Genomic DNA, 26401 nt, shown 5'->3' on the forward strand with positions numbered 1-26401 from the left:
TGAGGTTTATTGGGTTTCATCTGTGCGTCCATATGTCTCTGATTTCATACAAAAATCAGACAGACAAAAATATATAAGTTCATGTTCCAGTGTGTGCTGCTATTTGGAGCAATCATACAGCACAGTATTACGGAAATAATAAAAATGCCATGTTCTCCTCTGTATTGGAAGCTCTGTTAGGAGCCTTCATCACAGATTGTATTGTTTTTGCTGGAAAGAATAACACTGCATGCTGCACTTTTTATACTAAAATGACAAAGTTTGTTGCAGAACCTGAAAAACACCATTATTAATCAATTGGGCCAATCAGTCTCAACTAGAGATGAGAGAACCAAACCCGTAGAACCCGAGTATGTCCAAAACTTTCCTAAAAGTTTGGTTTGGCTACAACATGTACTTTGGGTGGATCTGTTCAGCAGAACCTGCAAAAATAACATCAGTCACATGGCAGAAAGGAAAAAGGATCACATGACCTTAGTTAATCCCATAATGCCTTTCAAACAGTTCTCAGGGTGATATCAAAGCCACTATAAAATCCTATGCACATAGCTTCAGCAGACATTTTACAGATTGCAGGTGTTAGATGAAGATCTCTGTAAGGGACACTGAGCAGTGCAAAACATATTGTAGATAGGAGTAGGAGCTACATATATTACAATAGTAGTAAAGCAGCAGAGAGTGTTCTTCATCTGTTATGCAAGTAAAAAATATGTTTTCATTGTAAGTTAAGTGTAACAGTGTTTTTTTTGTTTGTTTTTTTACACTAATTATGAAAAATCCGCACAGAGGATTTTGTAGGCTTTCTAGGGTGCCAATCTTGTTGCTACACCCCAAAATGGGAAGTCCCCTCTATTCATTAACAGTTTTCCAATAGGGTATTTAAAATTATTATTTTTTCTTTTTTTCTTTAAACCTTTGCTGTGAAATTTTTTGGGGAAGATTTGTTAAATTATTGTAGATACTAAAAAGGGGCACCCATTTTTTCCATTTGACAGTAAAATAACGTCATGTTGATGGTATAATGACCTTAGGGGGACATGGAAACATCATATGAATACTAAGGTCTGGTCTTATCGTGGAAAATGTGTTTCTGGTCTTGTAAAACGTTGAAAAGTTCTTTACATGAAAACTTTTTTCCCAGTTCTCTCCTGTGTCGCTAATTATAAAAATGTTACAAAACAGAAGAATTGAAAGCCTTACTGTATCCCCATCGGTGAAGCTCTGCGTGTCACATAGGCACTTGTAAGGTGAAACGCTTGTATCACAAGAATTAGCATGCCCATGGCAATTACATCTGCAACAGAGAAATGAAGTAGTTATCTGCAGTCGGTGGTGACATTTCCCTGACAATGACAGCGCAATCAAGTAACTTTTATGGAGCCTCTAATGTGTCGAGAGTCCGGGCTAAGTAAAACATCCATTACAAGAAAACATCATTAAAGTAGCTACAAAATGCTCTTCTCATTACGTGAAGTGTGGATATTCTGTAATCCCTGGCCTTCCGTAGATAATAAAATAATTGGCAAATTATTATCTTCAACTCTGCTACAATTTCCGGGTGACATGAAGCACATACCTCCCCGTTTTACCTCTTCTATTGGGGAAACGGTAATTTGATAGTTCAGAGCTACAGCTAGGCTTTTATTAAGGGGGAACTCCATTCCACAGGATATAAGGGCTTAAAGGGGTACTCTGGTGGAAAACTGGTGCCAGAAAGTTAAACAGATTTGTAAATGACTTCAATAAAAAAAAAAATCTTTACCCTTCCAGTACTATTTAGCAGGTGTATGCTACAGAGGAAATTGCTGCCGTGGCGCTGTGTCTGCGGGCGGGTGCGGCCTATAGACTGGTTTGAGAGGCATTGGGGTCGCTCTGCCACTGGGTCGCTCCCCCCCCCCGTGGGCACCTGTGTCGCGGCGGTGGTGGTCGCCGCCCGTTGGCTGTCCGGCCATGCTGGGAGTTGTAGTTTTGCAACAGCTGGAGGCGCTCTGGTTGGGAAGCACTGGTATAGTATACGGTGAAACATTCTGGGAGTTGGAGGATTGGTTGGATAAAAACCGGCCATTGCATTGCCGGTATTTTTAATATAAAGATACCGGCAGGGTGGTGAAAATACCGGCTGTGCCGGTAAAATACCAGCCAGGTGGCAACCCTATTTGTATCAAATATACTGAATATACTGTGGCCTATAGTCACCAGTACTACTGTATAGTGTTGAGCGCGAATATTCGCAATTCAAATATTTATTGCAAATTTTGCATATTCGCGAATATGGCAAATATAGCACTATATATACGTAATTAGGAATATTCGTAATTTTTTATCACAGTAATCTCATCCATCCCTGCTTCCAGCTTGTGGTCTAAAGAAGGCTCCTATACTATTTACCATATTAGACTGGAGAGCGAATATGAGAATATGTGAATATTCGCGAATATGAGGTATCGTCACTAAAACTAGGTAGATAGATAGTGACAATATTCGCGAACATGACATGACAATATTCAAAATTAAAAATATCATGGACCCATTATCATTTCTGTATAGACCAAGAATATTAGGAGATAGATATGAGATAGATAGATAGATAGATAGATATGAGATAGATAGATAGATATGAGATAGATATAGATAGATATGAGATAGATAGATAGATAGATATGAGATAGATAGATATGAGATAGATAGATAGATATGAGATAGTTAGATATGAGATAGATAGATATGAGATAGATACGAGATAGATAGATAGATAGATAGATATGAGATAGATAGATATGAGATAGATAGATATGAGATAGATAGATATGAGATAGGTAGATAGATAGATATGAGATAGATAGATAGATAGATATGAGAGAGATAGATAGATATGAGATAGATAGATAGATAGATATGAGATAGGTAGATAGATAGATATGAGATAGATAGATATGAGATAGATAGATAGAAAGATATGAGATAGATAGATATGAGATAGATAGATAGATGGATAGATAGATATGAGATAGATAGATATGAGATAGATATGAGATAGATAGATAGATATGAGATAGGTAGATAGATAGATATGAGATAGATAGACAGATAAGATAGATAGATAGAATATGTGCATGCGCACTTACGCAAAGCGAAAATAACCGCGAATATGTTGAATATGCGAATTTCGCGAATATAGGACAAATATTCGTCCATAGATTTGCAAAATATCGCAAATTCGAATATGGCATTTGCCGCTCATCACTACTACTGTATATGATCAGGTACATTATATTACACACAATGAGGGACATTTATCAATGTTTGCTTATGTATCCTTTTTTTAGTAATTTTTTCCTTACTTTTTTTTTGCTTATGTGTGACTTATTTATCAACTGGTTTCAGCCTGTTGCTAATTTTCTTTCACGTAAGCAATTTTTCCTTTTTTACTTTGGTAGTAGCTTTTTCTGCTCCATGTTTGAGCTGGAGTAAATTTAGTCAATTTTTAACCCTGTTGCGACTTTCTTTTGCGCAGTTTAGACTGTCGCAGTTGATAAATACCTGACTACCCATAGTCCATTTTAAAATTATTACTACGTAGTTAATTTTTGGAAAACTTGCTTTTCTCGCTTTCCAGTCAAAATGTCGCACGAAAAATCGCGTAGTCGCAGTTGCGACAATTTTGCGACAATTATAGTAAAGAAAACCTGACTAAACCCGTTGATAAATGTCCATAAATATAGCTGCCATGTTCTGTGCATGATACATATGTGCACCTACATTAGATGAAGCTGCCACTATACAGTGTAAACACATATAATGCCACTATTGAGTAAAAATAACATGGTCTTACCGTCCACTGATGTTGATTTCACTAACGCCATAATACCGATGTCGGAAACTCACATTAGACTCCAGTGTATGATATTGACCTAATAACTGAATCCTCACCAGAGACGCTTTAACAAACTCCTGAAGGTCCTGGTTATTATAGAAGTCATTGTAACCCGGACGGTGATTGGGCTCCGGAGTCAGGAGGCTTAGAGTGACATTTCCATTAGAATAGGGAGCGTCTCTAAGAAAGGACATGTCAGTGAGTTATAAAACAGCATCAAATAACAACTAAGTAATATAGTAATAAAAATATTATCTCAGTTCCACCCATTGTGGGAGATTTATCAAATCCTGTGTAGGGGAAGAGTTGAGCAGTTTCCCATAGCAACTAATCGAAGCACTCTCTTTCACTTTTCACAGGCCTCTTTAAAAATAACAGAAGCAATCGGATTGGTTGCTATGGGCACCACTCTTCCGCTACACAGGTTTTGATAAATCTCCCCAACTATGAATAAAATTGACTTATATTTTCATATTTTTCTTGCCTTTAAAGGGGTACTCCGCCCCTAGACATCTTATCCCCTATCCAAAGGATGGGGGATAAGATGTCAGATCGCTGGGGTCCCGCTGATGGGGACCCCGGGGATCGCTGCTGCAGCACCCCGCTATCATTACTGCACAGAGCGAGTTTGCTCTGCACGTAATGATGGGCAATACAGGGAACGGAGCATCGTTACATCACGGCTCCGCCCCTCGTGATGTCACGGCCCGCCCCCGTCAATACAAGTCTATGGGAGGGGGCGTGGCGGTCGTCACGCCCCCTGCCATAGACTTGCATTAAGGGGACGGGCCATGATGTCATGAGGGGCGAAGCTATGACGTCACGCGGCTCCGTCGCCTGTATCGCCCGTCATTACGTACAGAGCGAACTCGCTCTGTGCAGTAATGATAGCGGGATGCCGCAGCGGCGATCCCCGGGGTCCCCAGCAGCGGGACCACGGCGATCTAACATCTTATCCCCTATCCTTTGGATAGGGGATAAGATGTCTAGGGGCGGAGTACCCCTTTAAAGGGTTTAACCAGGAATAGAAAAACAGCACCAATTTCTTACATCAGGCTGTGTTTGATATTACAACTTCTCTATATTCACTTTATTGGAACCATGCTGTAATACCACAGAAAACCTGATGACAGATGTAGTGCTGTTTCTAGAAGAAACCAGATTTTTTTTATTTTTATTTTTTATCCAGGGGCCCTATTATTGTTTAAAGAGTACCTAATAAAACTTTTACTATAGTTTTCCTTGTGTAATTAGCAGACACTTTCCTATCCACTTGCTTTTAAAATTATTAACATAGATGTATTTAAAATGTAATATAAAAAAATGGGCACTATTAACCCCTTAAGGACGCAGGACGTAAATGTACGTCCTGGTGAGGTGGTACTTAACGCACCAGGACATACATTTACGTCCTAAGCATAACCGCGGGCATCGGAGCGATGCCCGTGTCATGCGCGGCTGATCCCGGCTGCTGATCGCAGCCAGGGACCCGTCGGCAATGGCCGACGCCCGCGATCTCGCGGGCGTCCGCCATTAACCCCTCAGGTGCCGGGATCAATACAGATCCCGGCATCTGCGGCAGTTCGCCATTTAAATGAACGATCGGATCGCCCGCAGCGCTGCTGCGGGGATCCGATCATTCATAACGCCGCACGGAGGTCCCCTCTCCTTCCTCCGTGCGGCTCCCGGCGTCTCCTGCTCTGGTCTGTGATCGAGCAGACCAGAGCAGGAGATGACCGATAATACTGATCTGTTCTATGTCCTATACATAGAACAGATCAGTATTAGCAATCATGGTATTGCTATGAATAGTCCCCTATGGGGACTATTCAAGTGTAAAAAAAAATGTAAAAAAATGTAAAAGTAAAAGTAAAAAAAAAGTGAAAAATCCCCTCCCCCAATAAAAAAGTAAAACGTCCGTTTTTTCCTATTTTACCCCCAAAAAGCGTAAAAAACATTTTTTATAGACATATTTGGTATCGCCGCGTGCATAAATGTCCGAACTATTAAAATAAAATGTTAATGATCCCGTACGGTGAACGGCGTGAACGAAAAAAAATTTAAAAAGTCCAAAATTCCTACTTTTTTAATACATTTTATTAAAAAAAAATTATAAAAATGTATTAAAAGTTTTTTATATACAAATGTGGTATCAAAAAAAAGTACAGATCATGGCGCAAAAAATGAGCCCCCATACCGCCGCTTATACGGAAAAATAAAAAAGTTATAGGTCATCAAAATAAAGGGATTATAAACGTACTAATTTGGTTAAAAAGTTTGTGATTTTTTTTAAGCGCAACAATAATATAAAAGTATATAATAATGGGTATCATTTTAATCGTATTGACCCTCAGAATAAAGAACACATGTCATTTTTACCAGAAATTGTACGGCGTGAAAACAAAACCTTCCAAAATTAGCAAAATTGCGTTTTTCGTTTTAATTTCCCCACAAAAATAGTGTTTTTTGGTTGCGCCATACATTTTATGATATAATGAGTGATGTCATTACAAAGGACAACTAGTCGCGCAAAAAACAAGCCCTCATACTAGTCTGTGGATGAAAATATAAAAGAGTTATGATTTTTAGAAGGCGAGGAGGAAAAAATGAAAACGTAAAAATTAAATTGTCTGAGTCCTTAAGGCCAAAATGGGCTGAGTCCTTAAGGGGTTAATACAATGAGTTTGGTCTCCTTCCGGCCTGGCAGGAGACCAAACTCAGGAAGTGTTTCTCTGCACTGAGATTGTCTTCTATTCATCACAGCACTGTAATCATGTGATGTCATGCCTTCTGGGAAACTCCCACTTTCTCCTGCTGGGAAATTGCACGTGAGCAAGAATAAAGATATGATACACAGCTTTTTAAAAAAAAAATTAAGGGCTGGATGGGGGTTAGGAGTAGTTAAGGAACATAGCCTGAGTTAGATTAGAACAATTTGTGGTGAAGCACTATGTGGAAAGCCTTGTGGGGCTGTAGGGTAGTTGAGGGTGCTGCTGTTAAATATAATAAAGGGCGCTGTTAACCCTTGTCACTCGTGATGCCAGGGTGAGGGTTAAAACTCTGTAGTGATGCTGGGCCTATCGCCACCCTTCCCAAGAGCGATAGGTGAGTGTGAAATAAATGGATTGTCCACAGCAGTGCTGAACTTAAAACTTGCAGGAACTTTACTGAAGATTTTCTGTACATGCAGTATCGGTAACAGTCCAGATAACAGAGTCTTTACAAACAGCACAGCAGTGATTGACAGATGCTTAGGACCGGAAAGTTCCCTTTAGATTAGGAGGATTGTATTTGCATAGATCCGCTGGATTTAGGGGTTAGATTAGGTCCAGAGATCTTGCTGAGATAGCGGGGAATTGTAAGAACTATCCGTCTCTAGCGCAGGCCTAAGCCGCAAGGCTTTGGGCCTAGTAATTTTGTCTTGTAAACTGCGGAGGTCCTACCTCATCCAAAGTCAGCAACCCAAGAGAGCGACAATATGGCACAGCTCCCTTATATGGGCAGGATCTGGCCGTTTTGGATTGGTCCAATCAGCTGTCACTCACCGTTACAATGGATTGTGGGTGATCACATGTCCAAAACCACCAAAGGTCCTTTAGCAAAAACCATAGAGTTCTGCAACCCGGTCACATGACCCGCAGGTCCTGCGACGCTAAAACAGTGAGTAATACCATATACATTTATTTAGATTGATAATATTTACAAATATTAAGTGACTAAGGGGTGACTAGGGGTTAAATGAGGAAAGCGAACCCCTAGGGACTAATTACCAAGGCACAGTATGAAATACGGTGCCGGGACACCCCAAATTTATTTGGTGACAGGTACTTTTTAAGACAAAAGTTTTGATCAAACAGGGTCAGGGTGTTCAGACCCCAAACAATTGATACCATTTCGGGTCATGTGTTTCTCTCTGCTAGTTCTTGAGATTGGTCGGGGTCTGAACATTTAACCTTTTAAGATTTCCTTTCTTGATTTCCTTTACTCATCTCTATAACAAAATACAAAACCAACCGATACATAAAACAAAAGCATTGCCAGGTACAACCAGACTGAGTGTATGTTTTAAAAAGTGTCATAACTCCATGATAAAACTGCATAATACTTGATTTAAAAGTGTAAAATTTGTAAAAAATAATCAAATAAAAAAATACTTCAAAAATTGCAAGATATTACATTGTAAATAATTCTTGCTACCTGGGAAACTGCAGACAATTGACAGAATTTGGGTCTTCTAAAAATCCATTATTTTCCATTCCAAAGTCTTGACAGTCACTCGCATAATACTGCCAGTCTTCCCAGAAGGAATTTCTATTTTTTTTCCTTTGGATTTTTAAAGCCTTTGGCATTGGGCTATAGAAATGAATAGTGACGTAAAATATCTAAAAAAATGAAAAAAGAAGACATTATGAATAACAACAAAATAAAAATAAAGATTTTTTTCCCATAATTTTTATAGAAATGTTTATATTTCCTTAATAGTCCTTACCCCGTCCGTTTAAAGGGGTACTCCATTGGGAAACTTTAAAAAAAATTATATAAAATCTACTGGTGCCAGAAAGTTAAACAGATTTGTAAATTACTTCTATAAAAAAATCTTAATACTTCCAGTACTTATTTGCTGCTGAATACTACAGAGGAAATTATTTTCTTTTTGGAACACAGAGCTCTCTGCTGACATCACCAGCACAGTGCTCTCTGCTGACATCTATGTCCATTTTAGGAACTGTTCAGAGCTGCAAATGTTTGCTATGGGGATTTTCTCCTTCTCTGGACAGTTATTAATATGGACAGAGATATCAGCAGAGAGCACTGTGCTCGTGATGTCAGCAGAGAGTTCTGTGTTCCAAAAAGAAAAGAATTTCCTCTGTAGTATTTGGCAGCTAATAAGTACTGAAAGGATTAAGATTTTTTAATAGAAGTGATTTACAAATATTTTTAACTTTCTGGAACTAGTTGATTTAAAAAAAAAAAAAAAAGGTTTTCCATCGGAGTACCCCTTTAACAAAACGTGAGAACTTTACCAACATGTCATTATCAGAAATTTTTCATTTTACAAGAACAAAAAGGATAAAAAAAAATAGGAAACACGGATAAAGTTGTACAAGTTTCTTCTTTTTTGAGGAGACTCTGGTTCGGCTAGTATACGTTTTTTCTTTCTTTTGCAGTAGACCTTATTTGCATACTTTTTTCTCATGGGATATTGCCTGAAATTAAATCTCCATATACCGCAGATCTCTTGAATGAGAATCATTACACCCCCTAGGCTGCATGTAAGTTATCTCACTAGCCAAACTATACCCTGCTGTGTCCTCATGAGGAAAAAGAACCCTGAAACAACTGTCTACAATGCATTATGGTTTGCTTTTGTTTTATAATGTGTGCAGGAATGTTAATGTAGCATGTGGTACGATGTATGTTGTCGGGACACCAGTGCTGTATGCTGTACTGTCTAGCAATATGCTGTATTGTATTCATTTATTGTGTGATGCAGTTGTTATGGGCTACATGGATGTGACCCCTCCATTTGAGACTTCCCAAAGATGTGCCGTTATAGTACAGGGGTACTAAAACATACTGAATGTATCATCATAAAGATACATTATATATGATTGTTCTTGGATACAGATGGTGTAAACACTCTGGCCATGACTATCTTATCCAGTTCAATATATGTAAATAGAGACCACTTCTAATAAAATAAATAAATAAAAACACAAATGATGTATGTTCATATGCATATTTTGTGCAGCTGATTTTCTGCAGATTTTATCTTTGACTTCCGCAGCTAAACACACACTTGTGAACATACACTTAGAGCTCATTCACACTACAGGATTTCTACCCAGGTGGAGATTCCATGGGGCTATGGGCCTTCCTCACTGACAGCAATAAGCAGCTACTGCATTCAAATATCCACGAGGAATTTCTGAGCGGAATTCTGCTCGAAAATTCTGAGGCCCATGCACACTATGGAATTTCCCGTTATCAATGGTATTCTGCTGCACCGTACACACTGCAGAATTTCCATGCTGGAAAATCCAATTCCGAACTCTCATCATTCCGAACTCTCGTCCTGTCCGTTTCTTTAGCAGAATACTGCATGGAACTGCATTACTGCTGATAGGGGCCTGGCATGTCAATGCGGTCATATCCCTGATTCATTACGGTGTCACCGCTGCACATGGAACATTCTGCCATGTGAACCCGATCTTAGGGCACTTTCACAAGTGCATATTTTACTGCTGAATTTCTGCTGTACATTTTATCATTGATTTACCAGCAGAAAAGCTGCAGCAAAATCCACATGTGTGAACACCCTAACTCGTAGAGTTATATTACAAACCACTCAAAAAGATGTGCAAATGTATAATATGTCTTTTACTCCTGCTGCTACAATAAAACTTTATTGCATACTCTTGAGTAGAGATGAGCGAACTTACAGTAAATTCGATTTGTCACGAACTTCTCGGCAATTGATGACTTATCCTGCGTAAATTAGTTCAGCCTTCAGGTGCTCCGGTGGGCTGGAAAAGGTGGATACATTCCTAGCAAAGAGACTCCTAGGACTGTATCCACCTTTTCCAGCCCACCGGAGCACCTGAAAGCTGAACTAATTTATGCAGCAAAAGTCATCAACTGCCGAGCCGAGAAGTTCATGACGAATCGAATTTACTGTAAGTTCGCTCATCTCTACTCTTGAGGAACTGTGGTATTGTTAAGGGTTCAAGACTCAGTTTAGGGATACAGTACTATATAGTTTTGGTTCCAGATTTATCATATATATATCATTTTTTGTTGCATTATTTTGTTTACATTGTGCAAGAAAATTTTTATTTCAGGCATTTCATTGAAAAAAAGAAAAGATTGTGTGAGCAGAGCAGATGCTAGCAATACAATTCAAAGTCTGTTCTCGATGCTGCTGCTGACTATATAAGGCAAAAGTGAATAATAAAGAATATTGTCCCAGTGGGTGATCAGGCATTTCTACGGCTTGAACATAACCCAAGGCCTATGGGAGATTTAATTCACCATGTAATTGGAATTTACACAAAAATAAAAGGTTTTCTTTTCTTTAAATTCTTTCTATCCAAATAGCAAGAATCAGTATCTTCTATGAAATTATATATAAGATTTCCATTGCAATGTTTTGCTCCATGCTTGTCTGAGTGAAAATACAATAAATGTTTATTTTGGGAAAAAAAATAAAAAATAAAATCATATATAAGGTAAAACATAAAAAAAAAACATAATGGTAAGAGCTTAAGATGTGATGCGAAAATTCTATTGTTTTTTCAAAATGTAAATTAGTCTAATTTGATGCAAATTTCGAACCTTGGCATTTCATTGTCACCATCTCTATGGATTGACAAATATTTTAAAATTCTGTGTTTTATTGATCATCCAAGATGCAAATCACTAAGAATCTGGAACCTGGGGAATCAATTTCCCCACCTATAGGGCTGTAAAATATGTTGCTGATATAGAAATAAAAAGGTAACTTTAAAAGGGTTATCCAGGAAAAAACTTTTTTTTTATATATCAACTGGCTCCGGAAAGTTAAACAGATTTATAAATAATGAACAAAGTGTATAACCAATCCTCAAGGATTCTACCCCAAAAGGTACATAATGATGTTTAAATAAAATAACATAGGATGCTATAAGTATAAGATTTTTATTCAATACAAATATAAAATTGTAAGATAAAATAGTAAAATGCACTATATATCCTCTGGCATGCAATATAACAGGATGTAGAAAACCACTGGGCCCAAGTGGTAACACACCCCCTATATGTAAAGATCAAAAATGTAAAATAATGTCCAGTTTTTGATCTTTACATATAGGGGGTGTGTTACCACTTGGGCCCAGTGGTTTTCTTCATCCTGTTATATTGCATGCCAGAGGATATATAGTGCATTTTACTATTTTATCTTACAATTTTATAATTGTATTGAATAAAAATCTTATAGCATCCTATGTTATTTTATTTAAACATCATTATGTACTTTTTGGGGTAGAATCCTTGAGGATTGGTTATACACTTTGTTCATTATTTTTCATAATTCCGGCCATAATTCCGGCCATTGAATCCCCATAGAAAACCTCTTCTACTCTGTGCAGTTCCCGAGACAAGCAGAGATGTCAGCAGAGAGCACTGTTGCCAGACAGAAAACAACAACTCAACTTCAGCAGCTGATAATTATTGAAAGGATTAAGATTTTTTAATAGAAGTAATTTACAAATTTGTTTAACTTTCTGGAGCCAGTTGATGTAAAGAAAAAAGTTTTTTCCTGGAATACCCCTTTAAGTATAACTAAACAATTAACTAAGTAAAAGAGCACACAAAAAAATCAGTTAAATCTTCCTGATGAAATATCACCCAATTATTATTATTATTATTATTATTATTATTATTTTTAAGAAAGAATAAAAATTAAGAAAAATGTAATTGCTCATTCTAAAGAAGGTCATACCAATATTAGTTGGGCACAGTGCTGGGACTTGCGGTCAAATAAAGGATTTATAATCCATTCCGAGGGCTCAGCTTCTGGACCAGACTCACCATCCAAAAAATCTTTGCAAAATCCAAGAAGGAAGCGGCACTCCAAAAATCGGTAAAATTGTGCAGTTTATTCCCCTATCTGGCAAAAAAATGCATTCCATCTCCACCATAGAGCATTTTTCATTGTTTGAAAAAGCATCTTTTTCCCAGCTGAAGCAAAGGCTGGGACAAAGTCCAGGAAGTGAAGGCGGGACTAGCACTCCTCTGTGCTCACTCCTGTCCTATCAGACTTCAGCATGGAAACAGAGAGGAGGGGGTTACAGATGTGATTGGATGAAGAGGCTTAGCACAGCACAGCAGAATAAGGGAGGAATAAAAGCAAGTGAGTTAGAGCACGCTCAGTGCTTGCCATGGACAGGCCCAATACCGAGCAGTGGATGTCAGAATGAGTGAACAGCAGAACAGAGAAATGTGTGAGTCAAATACAGACGCTAGACACATAAAAAAGACATGTAAAGCATCTGCATGACCTAGTGAGTAACACATAGAAATATATATGTTTTTTCTGTGATAGGACAGGTACGCTTTAAGGAAGGACACAATTGTACAACTGGACACAACTGCCTACTACATGTTTTGCCTTTATATTAGTGTTTTCCCACCAATGTGCTTACAGTTGTCGTAAAACTACAACTACCAGCATGCCCGGACAGCCTTTGGCTGTCCGGGCATGATGGTAGTTGTAGTTTTGCAACAGCTATAGGCTGGCTGGTTGGGAAAGACTACTGTAGATACTGATAAGGCATCAGCGCTTGTACTAATAGAAGTGCCCCACGCAGGTTGACCACATCCTTCTTCCTCATGGGTGGTACATGAAGCTCCACCCCTACACTGTAATGTTCAAAACTATTTTACCAGCCTTGGGATCATTCCGATATAGCCATACCCATTAGATAGCTTGCACCCTCCACGCCTTCGAGCTTACTGATAAAATCCACCGGCTCGATACTAATCTCTGCCAACATCTGCCATTGGGGGAGAGTCAACCGGACTCTCTGAAATTGGTGGATTATTTCATCATCAAAAAGAGGTTTTCCCGTGGCGCACTATTCTTTATTCATGCCCTTGACTATTTTTCGTTTTGGATGTTTTGTTCCCTCAATTGTAATCAATGTTCCCAGAGATACAATGTATCCACTGTAATCCGTTTTATGCAAAAACTATAGCAGCAGCAGCAGTAGTAGTATTCTGCAAGCAGATGTTTGGTAAGAAATCCTGTAGAGTAAGTGGCATTGAATAGTTATACTGTAAATTCATAAGATGCCGGCTCTAACCATTGTTGACTTTGCCGGTGCGGCATTCGGCGACACTAATTAGCTAAGAATTATAAGAACACTAGTCAAGATAATTATGAGCATACATCATAATCACTATAGGGATATATACAGAAGAGGAGGGAGTAGAAAGATAAAGTATTTAGCTTAGGAGGCTATTAATCTGCTGGAACCATAAAAGAGAAGCAGAATTACAGAACGAGCACAGGCGGATATCAAATGTTCAGTGTAGATGTAATGAATGTCGTGAATGATAGAAGACAAATAAGATATCATTACAATCATTTTGTGGACCCTAAATATTTCGGTCTACACCATTAGAACTGGTTTGCCGGTCTGTCTTTTATTTGCGGGGAGGGAGGGCAGTATTGTAGTATAGGGACTCAGCAAGCGTAAAGTATTATAGTTACTGGCTAATATTCATTAGAGTTATCGTCTTTAAAGGGGTTTTAAAGCTTTTTTTTTAGTGGACTGTGCTACAGGGTCTGTAAAATTAGTGTTGTTCATAATAAAGTGTCTGTACCTGTGTTTGATGGTGGTCTCGCAATTCTTATGTGATCTTTGCCCCGATGTTAGTTTTTATTAGTAATGAATGTTGTCTCAAATTTTCCCAGATTGTATCATTAGTTAGGCGTTGAAAGGGAGCCTGTGTTTATTTCAACCGGTGGAGCGATCGCCTGGTGGGTGGGTAGATCATTCTCCACAGGGCTGCAGTTGTACTGCAATGGGTGGGGTGTTGATATATGGGAGGGAGAAAAGTGACCTCTCACTTACAAACAAGGTATCCTGGGACTTGTAGTTGGAGGAAGGGAACTCCAACAGGGAATGCAATTTCACAGCACAGCCAGCCATTTAGCCCCAAGACAAGCACGTACACTTTCTAAGCATGTCCATTACTGTCTGGCAGGTAAGTACTAAAATCCCCTTATGGTGGATAACCCCTTTAATGATTTTATACTGGATTTCTTTGAAATGTTTTCTCATGATTATGTACCCCCGATAGGGCAATTTGGTTATAAAATTTTCCAGACAAGCGAATGCTGTCCGGGCATGCTGGGAGTTGTAGTTTTGCAACAACTGGAGGCACCCTGCTTGGAAAACACCAGACTAGTCAACATCACCTCACGTTGCATCATCATTTGAGCGTAACCTATGTCGTCGCCCAAACAAAGAGGCCTATTGTTGTACCTGTTTTCTACATCCAGGAGGCATAAATTATTATCCACTGTTCCTGCTCGTCGCGGTTAGTAAATTTTATCGTGTGGTGGTGAATGTCGAAATGACCTCAGACACTTCACATGAGAATCATCCTCTTATATGAACAGCGAGAGTAAAAACCTTCTGCAAATGTTTAGAGCATTTCACACAGTTACTTTCATAGGTTTTATATTAAAGATAATACGTAATGTAGATGAGTAATGGAAGGTTACGCTGTTGTATCAAAGATCTTTTAGAGGATGTAAATTACGCGTTATGTGTTATTGCTCTATACAAACTCTGAGTTATAGGAGAACCTCTGTGCAGGAATATGTATAAAGGAATGGGATTTGTTTTTCCTTCGCATTGTATCAATTCTGTTAAGCTATTTCTTTTAAAGAGGAACTCTAGAAAAAAGCTTTTATTTTTTTTTTTTTTTTATAAAGATGCCTGGGGTGCCTTCTTAAACAATTAAAAAGACTATACTTACTCTGACATCATTGTGCTACTCAGCCAATCACTGGCTTAAGCAGGACACCTCTGCTGCTAGTGATTGGCTGAGCCGCAAAGTCTCAGTCACCCCTTCTCCGAGACATTCCACTTCCTGATGCAGGTGTGGTGTCCACGGGGTGTAAGGTGTAATTCTCAATTTGTGACGCCAGGCCATGGCCTGAGGGTTGACATAGCTCTCCTGGGCCAGGGGCGAGGTAATGAAAACACTGATGCTAGATTATGGATAACTATCTTTTACTGAGGCAGGAATACTTGTTATAGTCCTCACAGTACAGATCAGAGCAGAGGAGATGCGGAGTAACCCCTGGGAGCCCTGTAGACTTGCTGGGACGTGTTGCTTTTTAAACCCACGTGGCTTTACTTTCTTTTAGATAATGAAGACTTGGGACTTTAGACTTGACTTTGAGATATCCCACGCTGACTAAGGTTCTGCTAATGTCCAATTAAAGCTACACTGCCAGGGTACGGACTAGCCCTTGGAACCCAGCTGACTGAGGCTTTATACTGTATCTATCCGGGACTAGCACTGTGTGGCCGGTCGACTCACCGGCTCCTGTTCCCACAGCTAGGAATTTCCGGGTCCTCCTGGGCATGGAACACTTGCAGAATGGAGTGGTTGCCTGCTTGAAGATTTTCTTTTGGCTTCCCTTGAATCACCTCACACTCCTGCTGACTCCTCTCCATACTGCAGCTCACACTGAGCTATGTGCTCAACTGAAACTAAGACCGTAAACTGAATAACTTCTCCCCACTACACTCTATACGGGCAAGCTAGGGAGCCTCCTATTGGGCAATCAGGGTCATATAGCTTACTCTGCATTATTTCTTCTGACAGATATCCTTCACATTTATTAAAGATGAACTGCAAAACATTATAAATTAACAGGCAAAAACTGTAATGAATGCCTAAGCAGTGAGGCCAAATACTGGGTGTAAATACGTCACATAGCTGCTCAGCCAATCACTGTCCGCAGCTGTGTCCTGCCTATGATTGGCAAAGCGTCACTCTGGCATATAATCCCCCAGCACCAGGAATTGGAGTATAATGGAAACTGAGAGCAGCAATACCAAAGCGTAGGAGCATAGGAGGTAAGTATTGTACTTTTATGTTTAGCCAGGCACCCTGGGCATCTTTATAGACTTGGACTACCCCTTTAAAATAGTGCCAATTGGACTTCCATAAAATGAGAAAAAAAACTATGTAAACATTTGGAACCATAAAGCTGTTGACAACCCACATCTTTATTACTGCATGCATGCTTGCTTCTGCTCAGGGCATAGTCTGTAGCCTTTCCTGTGTCCTCTCCTATCGCATGGGATGGCCATGAAATTTTAATAGTTATTCCTCTACACACATACATGTTTAGCTTGGCCTAGGGTGTATATGTTTTCGATGAGCCAAAGGAAATAAACCTTTGCCAGACACCACTGAAAAGCTGATGAAGAGGCAGCAGTTGCACCAGTGGCGGAATACCCCTTTAAGGCAATGAATTAGGTTAAGTGTGACTGATGGCAGCTGAAATGAAAGGGAGCCAAAACAAAAGAGATGTATAAAGACTACAACAGTCTCTAGGAAGTGATGTATTACAGCCCCTCTGAAGAAAATTATAGGGCAGATGGATGTAGAGCCTTATCTTTGTGTACAATAATGCTATGATGTCTTTATCAAGGAATCAGCAGTTCTATAGAGCTTTTTGTGGCTCCCTTACCCTTCCTTGGTAATGAGATGACTCTGTTCATTCTACCCCAGTCTATACTGTAAAGCTGACAAGTGAGATAAAAAATACAGGAAGTGACAGGAAGTTAGTTGTAGTCGTTCACATGAAAAGTAGAATAGTAGCAAAAAAAAAAAAAAAAACAAACAGATATATATATATATATATATATATATATATATATTGTTGTTTTAAAATATTGTGTCAATGTTAGCATTAAATATGATTAATAGGAATCATTTTTCACCTGATACTGTCCATTGGTTAAATCCAGCGTAATACTTAGGCCTCTTTCCAAGTCAGACAAAATAGAAGAAATCCACGTGGTCTGGAGATCATTATCATTTATGTAAGACACCGGGTGGGCATCTCTATTTAGCCTTAAAACTTTATCCTTCGTTGTGTTGTAGACCCCATTTGGCAGACAGTAGGTTCCCTCCACGGGATGAAGATGTGGGTGGCTGCTGGGGCATCTGCATTCCGACTGAATATGGACATGGGTAAACTTTTCAGAGAACACCTCCAAGATTTCCCTTGTTGAAAAGCAAAGCAAGGTTATCCGAGAAAAAAATCTACACTGATAAAACATGAACAAGTGATAAGAAGGCGAATGGCGGACTAAGATCAATGCATTTTATAATTGAAGGACACGTGACTTCAGAGGTGACACAATAGATAAGTCAAGAGATGTTCCTCAACAACCACACCATAGGCCAGTGTTTCCCAACCAGTGTGCCTCCAGCTGTTGCAAAACGACAGCCCCCAGCATGCTCGGACAGCCAAAGGCTGTCTGGGCGTGCTGGGAGCTGTAGTTTTGCAACAGCTGGAGGCACACTGGTTGGAAAACACTGCCATGAACTGTAGAAAACATTTTGAGATTCTTTGGGTTAATCCCATGGCGCCCTATATCGATAGGACAGGGCACCATGGAAAATACATACAGGAGCAGGGATTCCTGTCAAAATGCTCCTGTACACTGTGAAGCAAGGCGTGCATTGTGCCTTGCTGCGCAGTTAACATTTGAATGTGTTGGGCTGCATGAAGATAAGTTCTGCACCTGGCACAGCGACTGTTAACTGAGCAGTTAGGCATACAATATACTGTATGCCTCACCGCTCAGTGTACAGAAGCAGGGACTCCTGTTTTTTCAAATATGTTATACAAATATGTATTGGCTGTCAAATCCAATGGCCGATTTAACCAAATCCCCCCTTAAGGCCACAGGCCATTTTATTTTTGTGTTTTCGTTTTTTTCCTTCTCGTCTTTTAAACTCTTCTATTTTTTTTTTTTTTTAAATCTACAAACTCATATCAGGTGTGTTCTTTAAGCCCCACCTTTGGAGCTACTCTAAACATTACATCAATTGATATTGGATTAAAGGGGTTCTCCAGGGAAGTATATATATATATATATATATATATATATATATATATATATATATATAGCCACCACACTTCCTGGATATGTTCCCTTTAAATAACCATGCCTGATATGCATAGCTCCTGTGGCTTCTGTTGTCTTCTCTGGCTGCCTGATATTCTTTGCCATCCTTCAGTCCCTCTGCAGCATGATACTGCAAGTCCCAGAAGTCATTACAGCTCTGCTCTCACTGCTGGCCACCTCCCTCTCTGAAAGGAGCCCCAACCCTCCTGCTCTGTAAGCAGAGAGATATGGGGTGTGGTTGGCTAAGGCTGCACAGAACTCCAAACACTGAAGGAAGCATGACTTATCAGTGTAGGGCAGAAACCATGTGGTCTATGTTTAACAGGAGCATGGGGGCTGCTTTCAGAGAAGGACTTCCTCACTTCCTGCATGCAAGTGACAACTGAAAGTGGGGAAACTACTCTATATAGCTAATGAATGATATTTAGACAATTAAATAGGTTGGTGAGAGGGAAAGGATGGGCTATGGGTTTAGTTCTTCAGAGTACTCCTTTAATGTCAGGTGTTAAAAACTTTATCTTTATATCCTCTTAGAGCATGTTCACACAGCTAACAACTGCATGTTTTCTTTTGGCTCAGAAACTGCATGAATGTCCGCAACTAACCTTTGAAATCCCCTCTATCATTGACTATTAAAAAAAAGGTGAATCTCAAAGAAGACAAGTGACATGTGACTTATTTTCGGCTTATTTTTGGTTACACACTGAATCCAGAATCTTGTGCAGGACCTTCAATTATTATGTATGCTTCCAAGTTACGTAAATAAAGCAAAAGCTTAAGGTCAAGGTGGTTGAATGGTGACCATAGCCATACATACATAGGCCCATTTTGTTGAACAATTGTTACTGCTTCTTACCTGTTTGTTAGAGCTTCCTGATACATCCGGAAGTCTTGCATCCTTCCAATAAACTGATCCGACCCTAGAGACATACAAAACATAGGGTTTTTTCAGGTTCACCTTGGTACAAGAGAAGCATCTTGCCATCCAAGAATTAGTGGTTGGAAGCTTAAAGGGTTCTCCTCTGGAATATATATACGGTATATATATATATATATATATATATATATATATATATATATATATATATATATATATATATATATATGTATGTTTTAAATCAACTGGTGCCAGAAAGTTAAACAGATTTGTAAGTTAGTGTTATTTAAAAATCTTAATCCTTCCAGTACTTATCTGCTGCTATATGTTGCACAGGAAGTTCTTTTCTTTTGGAATTTCCTTTCTGTCTGACCACAGTGCTCTCTGCTGACACCTCTGTCCAATTTAGGAACTGTCCAGAGCAAATCTCCATAGCAAACCTATGCTGCTCTGGACAGTTCGTAAATTGGACAGAGGTGTTAGCAGAGAGCACTGTGGTCAGACAGAAAGGAAATTCAAAAAGGAAAGAACTTCCTGTGAAACATATAGCAGCTGATAAGTACTGGAAGGATTACGATTTTTAAATGGAAGTAATTTAAAAATCTGTTTAACTTTCTGGCACCAGTTGGTTTAAAAAGTAATGTTTTCCAGAGGAGTACCCCTTTAAGGCTCTTCTATGAGTCTAATCTGTGTCACAGCCTTGCGGTAGTAACTAATGATAACAGAGCCTCATTCTTTACTATAAAAGTAAGATTCCTCTTTTCTCTGAAGAACATTTCGTACCATCCTTTATTCTGATTAGCAAGGTGGTATGGAGGCTGCCTCATTAGGCTGAAGTAATGAGCCGGCCCGGCTGCCACCTTTAATTACTGAAGAGATAGGTACAATTGTTCTTTAAAGACGGAACATAAAGACTAAAAAGTGTTCTCCAATTCCAAGTGTCTACAGCATGCTTTAAATCATTTAGATTTCAATTAATCATACACCTTCAATAGGAAACTGTTGTGGTACAAACACAAGAATCCCGAAGGCACCCTCACATAAAGGACGTCTTCACTTTCAAATAAGTGAAATATATTTTCTGATACAATTGTATATCCTGAAGACCTCAGTACATATGTGAACTAGCCGCTGTTCCCTTTAACCTTGGTGGCAGCGCGGATGCATGTCTTTAAAACTTGGTCTACTTTAATCAATTTCTCAGCCCTAGACCTCCAGTGATAATGGTGTGAACCTGTTTATAGCCCTAGACCACCAGGAATAAAGATGTGAACCTGTTCATAGCCCTAGACCACCAGGGATACAGACATTTGCCCCATCACTTCCTAAGGCCACCAGGTGTCCTGGCAGCAACCTCTTCTCTTGACCACCAAAGATACAGGCATTAACCCATTCATAGACTTGGACCCCCTGGGATACAGACATTGACCCCTTACTGCACCAAACCACTAGGGATCCTGGAAACGTGAATCGTGGTGACTTTATCCCAGACCCCCTACTTTGTAACGCATTCCTATCATGAGTATGTATGACTGTAGACCTGTTTTGCCTACACCGCTTATCATTGTTTATTAAGCTGTTATAGTGTTGCACACCTGTGTATAATACAGTATATTCATAGTATACAGCACTTTATTGCACTTTTACAGCACTTTATACATTATTGAATGTTTTTTTTTTAGTACCAATTGTAATAATATCAATATGACATGCTGCATTTTGGTAGTGGGGGGAGGGGAGGGGGGGCGAGGTCAGGGATGTCCCCTATTGTCCATCAACTGTTGTGTGACTCTATCTCTATATTTTTTATAACATAAAGGATGTATACAGTATATTGTTTGTTACTATATTGGGAAGGCAGCAGAAAGAGGAGTAGGCGTACCATTTATACTTTGTCCAAGTCTTAAAACACTTCCAGTATTGGATTCATAAATGGGATCAATAAGAAACCTTGCTTCAAATGGTGTTAGATCTTCTTCAGGCCCATTGATGAAAAAACCAAACTTGGTATAATGTACCTGTGGCAAAAACATAAATAAAAAATGATTTACATATCGATACAGATATGTAGACATTGTACTTACATGGACCATCTATCTACAGATTTGCAGGTGATCATTGTATGTTTCATTAATCCGTCAATGGGAAATAACACAGAGGTGTTAGCAGAAGCAATGTTTCGGGCAGCTTTACCTTGAATGCACTGCAGCACGGTACAACCCAAAAAAAAACTCATGTAATTTACACAATGTTGTTCTTCACTATATGGATTAGCAAAACATATACAGTGTTATAGTCAGCCAAAATTATTGACCACTCTCTATTCATTTATTTTGATTAATTTGGGTGGGTAGGAGGGGTAGCATTTTGGCCTGGAACTCTTATAGAGCTCTTTAAAGGAGTACTCCATTGCCCCAGCGTTCATTACATTTTGTTCTGAATGCTCGGTGCAGTCTGCGGGGGTCGTGAGGTCACAGCCATGCCCCTCCTGAGGTTATGCCCCCTCAATGCAAGTCTATGGGAGGGGGCGGTGGAGTACCCCATTAAGTACCCTCTATATGTAATGAGCTGATACCAATGCTCCCCAAAAAGGCTGTAGCCTTCTTAATCAGGTCACTGGCGAAAGTTTTTTGGAGTTGGACTTTCACCGATTGGATAATGATGGCCCTTAAGGACTAAGACAATTTTATTTTTACGTTTTAGTTTTTTCCTCCTCCCCTTCAAAAAATCATAACTCTTTTATATTTTCATCCACAGACTAGTATGAGGGCTTGTTTTTTGCGCGACCAGTTGTCCGTTGTAATGCCATCACTCACTTTATCATAAAATGTATGACGCAACCAAAAAAATAGTATTTATGTGGGGAAATTAAGAAGAAAACCGCAATTTTGCAAATTTTGGAAGGTTTTGTTTTCACGCCGTACAATTTATGGGAAAAATGACATGTGTTTTTTATTCTCTGGGTCAATACAACTAAAATGATACTCATGATTATACACTTTTCCATTACTGTTGCGCTTAAAAAAAATCGCAAACTTTTTAACCAAATTAGTACGTTTAAAATCCCCCTATTTTGAAGACCTATAACTTTTTCATTTTTCCGTATAAGCGGTGGTATGAGGGCTAATTTTTTGCGCCGTGATCTTTACTTTTTATTAATACCATATTTACTTATGCAAAACTTTTATTAAATTTTTTATTTAAAAAATTTGGAATAAAATTTTATAAAAAAGCAGCTATTTTGGACTTTTTTTTTTACGTTCACGCCGTTCACCGTACGGGATCATTTACATTTTATATTAAAAGTTCGGATATTTATGCACGCGGCGATACCATATATGTATATAAAATAATTTTTTTTTACACTTTTTGGGGGTAAAATAGGGAAAATGGGACAATTTACTTTTTTATTGGGGGAGGGGGTTTTTCACATTTTTTTACTTTATTTTTTTACTTTTATTTTTGCACTCTTATAGTCCCCATAGGGGACTATTTATAGCAACCATTCGATTGCTAATGCTGTTCAGTGCTATGTATAGGACACAGCACTGATCAACATTATCGGTCATCTTCTGCTCTGGTCTGCGGGAAGGCAGATCAGAGCAGAAGACTCCCAGAAGGCCGCGGAGCCAGGTGAGGGGACCTCTGTCTGCCCTGCAGGATGATCGGATCGCCGCGGCAGCGCTGCGGACGATCCGATCATCCTGTTAAGTGACCGCGATGCTGCAGATGCCGTGATCTGTATTGATCAAGGCATCTGAGGGGTTAATGGCAGACATCCGCGGGATCGCGGGTTTCCGATCCACAGCCGGGACCTGCCGCGCATGATGCCGGGATCGCTCCGATGCCCGCGGTTATGCTCAGAACGTAAATGTACGTCCTGGTGCATTAAGTACCACATCACCAGGATGTACATTTACGTCCTGCGTAAAGTAATTTACAAATCTGTTTAACTTTCTGGAGCCAGTTGATATATAAAAAAAAGTTTTTTCCTGGAATACCCCTTTAAGGCTTGGCCATCAATGAAAAAAAAAAAAAAAAAAAAATATATATATATATATATATATATATATATATATATATATAAAAACTGAGAAACCCCATTATACATGACCAACAACTATCCATGACCAAAGGCGTAACTACAGGGAGTTGAGAGGGTATACCAGGGCCCAGGAACCTAAGGGGTCCATGAAACCAGTACATGAAATTAAGCAATAAAGCTTGGGGCCCTGCTTCAAATTACGCCACTGCCGCATCAGTAAGTAGTGGAGCACATATTTTTTTCAAGCCAAAAAGTGGGTCAGGTCATGAAAAGCAGGCTTCCACATTTCCTGTACTTGTATTGTCTGCTTTCTTCCCTATATAGGACCACAGAGTAGAATTATTAATGTCTGGCCTACCTGCAGTCAACACTAGAGGGAGCTTAAGAGCTAACTGCATACTGTGTTAATATTGAGTTAAATTGAAAAAACTGTTTCAGTAAGTGCCTCAGCTCTTCCTAGTGGTGGATTAAGTCAGCACAGAGGGGCTTACTGAAGACCAATTTGTTATTGAGTACAGTATATAATATATGTATATATATATATATATATATATATATATATATATATATATATAAATCCAGACCAGATGCAGTAGGTTCCTTGGTAAAATGAAGGCGACAGGTGACATACAGCCCTGAGTGGAGGTTGGACTTGGACTTTTTAAAAGATAGGACATCATTGTAAAAGTCCAGGAGTGCCAATTATCAATGGCAAAATGTAACATTTTATTTTTCTTATTTTTACTTATTGCTGTCTACTTTACTGGAACATGCATTTAATTAAGTGTTCCTGATATTAACCCCTACATCACCGCTACACATAATTGACCCCTATTTCTTATCTTCTACAAAAAAAAAACATTAAAAAGTTACATTTAGAAATTTTATGGACATAAACCCAACAAAACGGCAATTGCTTTTTTAGTTTATTACGTGCTTATATTTTACAAGACTGCAAGCAATCAATGGAGAGTATGTGTCTATTAGAATAAAATAAATCTTCAGCAATCGCAAATTATATTTACATGATTGTTATTTCCTGATTCTAATCCCACAACACGGCGTACGTTTAATCGTCGGGTATATATTACCTTAAAAGAAAGTTGAATTGTCTCCCGTTGGTGATTGTTATCAGACAAGCGGACACAGTGATCATGGATAAACCATGCAGATGTATTAGTTAAGGGGTGCAAAATTGCTTCTGAGGATCATTATGTCGCTTGTAGATTACATTTCAGACACTATTCCGGATACTACAAGCTACAATTTCTGTAAATTGTGCATTTTCAAAAACCATTACAATACAGAAAATCACCTCTGTAAGTGAAAAATTTAATCTGTTAGTTATTATTTGCAGCGTATAAATATTTGTTTAGGTTTTTAAAGCTCCCCACTTTTTGTTTACTTTTTTTTTTACTTGTCAATCTTCTCCTTTGACAATGTGTATGAACTGGTATCACAAAAACTTAAAAAATAAATAAGATAAAAAGAATTAAAAAGTCTAAAAAAATTTGTATTTTCTGCAATATAGTCAAATAATAATATAGAATAAGTCTAACAAATTAAATTTGTTTTTGCGAATATTATATTAACTACAAAAGTACATATCTTTCTATCTATCTCTCATATCTATCTATCTCTCATATCTATCTATCTCTCATATCTATCTATCTCATATCTATCTATCTATCTATCTATCCACCTATCTATCTCATATCTATCTCTCATATCTATCTATCTATCTATCAATCTATCTATTTATTTATCTATCTATCTTTTTCAGATGAGCGAATGACTCAAATTAAGTTTCAGGTCAGATTTGTAAGAATCAGCTGTCTGATATTATTCTGTCTAAATAAATTCGCTCAGAACTGGAAGTGCCCCAATTTACTGACAAATCATGTATGCCTCTAGGGCAGTGATGGCGAACCTATGGCACGCGTGCCACAGGTGGCACGCCGAGCCCCTCTGTGGGCACGCGGCCACAGGCCCCCGTCACATTCCGGACATCCCTGTGTCCCGAAAGGTCATTTTTGGGACACAAGGATGTCCCGGTTACCTCTCTGCGGTCCCGCGTTAGCTTTAAAAATGCAGGGACCGCTGGGAGGTAGAGCATGCAGGGACATCACGTCACTGACGTCCCGTGCGTGCACCTTAAAGCAGAGCCGAGCGGAGTATCGGGGAGGACCGAGGATGACGCGCGCATGGTAAGTCATCTTCGGTGTTCCAACACAGACATACAGCCTCCAGCCATACACTGTATATGGCTGGAGGCTGTATGTCTGTGGGGGAACACTGCCTGCCTAATGTGGGGGAACACTGCCTGTGTAATGTGGGGGAACACTGCCTGTCTAATGTGGGGGAACACTGCCTACCTAATGTGGGGGAACACTGCCTGCCTAATTTGGGGTAACACTGCCTGCCTAATGTGGGGGTACCCTGCCTAATGTGGGGGAACACTGCCTGCTTAATATGGGGAACACTGCCTGCCTAATATGGGGGACACTGCTTGCCTAATGTGGGGGAACACTGCCTGCCTAATAATGGGTGAACACTGCCTGCCTAATGTGGGGGAAAACGGCCTGCCTAATGTGGGGGAACAAGGCCTGCCTAATGTGGGGGAACACTGCCAACCTTGTGGGGGGAATTATACTGCTAACCTTGTGGGGAGAATTATACTGCCAACCTTGTGGGGAGAATTATACTGCCAACCTTGTGGGGAGAATTAAACTGCCAACCTTGTGGAGGAAATTATACTGCCAACCTTGTGGGGAGAATTATACTGCCAAACTTGTGGGGGAAATTATACTGCTAACCTTGTGGGGAGAATTATACTGCCAACCTTGTGGGGGAAATTATACTGCTATCCTTGTTGGGAGAATTATACTGCCAAC

General features: G+C 39.3%; 1 protein-coding gene across 3 annotated transcripts in view; it reads right to left on the reverse strand.

Annotated features, from left to right (window-relative positions):
• The window catches only part of USH2A (usherin), a 1021568-nt gene that overhangs the window by 920859 nt on the left and 74308 nt on the right, over positions 1-26401 (reverse strand). For all 3 annotated transcript variants that reach the window (XM_056568336.1, XM_056568335.1, XM_056568334.1), the window contains 6 exons: positions 21345-21480; positions 19442-19505; positions 17389-17674; positions 8072-8256; positions 3833-4054; positions 1201-1294 (listed from right to left, as the gene is read on the reverse strand). In XM_056568336.1, the coding sequence (XP_056424311.1) occupies positions 1201-1294; positions 3833-4054; positions 8072-8256; positions 17389-17674; positions 19442-19505; positions 21345-21480 (987 nt within the window). The remainder of the gene's footprint in view (positions 1-1200; positions 1295-3832; positions 4055-8071; positions 8257-17388; positions 17675-19441; positions 19506-21344; positions 21481-26401) is intronic.

This window comes from Hyla sarda, chromosome 3 (assembly GCF_029499605.1).
Source record: "Hyla sarda isolate aHylSar1 chromosome 3, aHylSar1.hap1, whole genome shotgun sequence".
In the NCBI taxonomy this organism is placed as follows: domain Eukaryota; kingdom Metazoa; phylum Chordata; class Amphibia; order Anura; family Hylidae; genus Hyla; species Hyla sarda.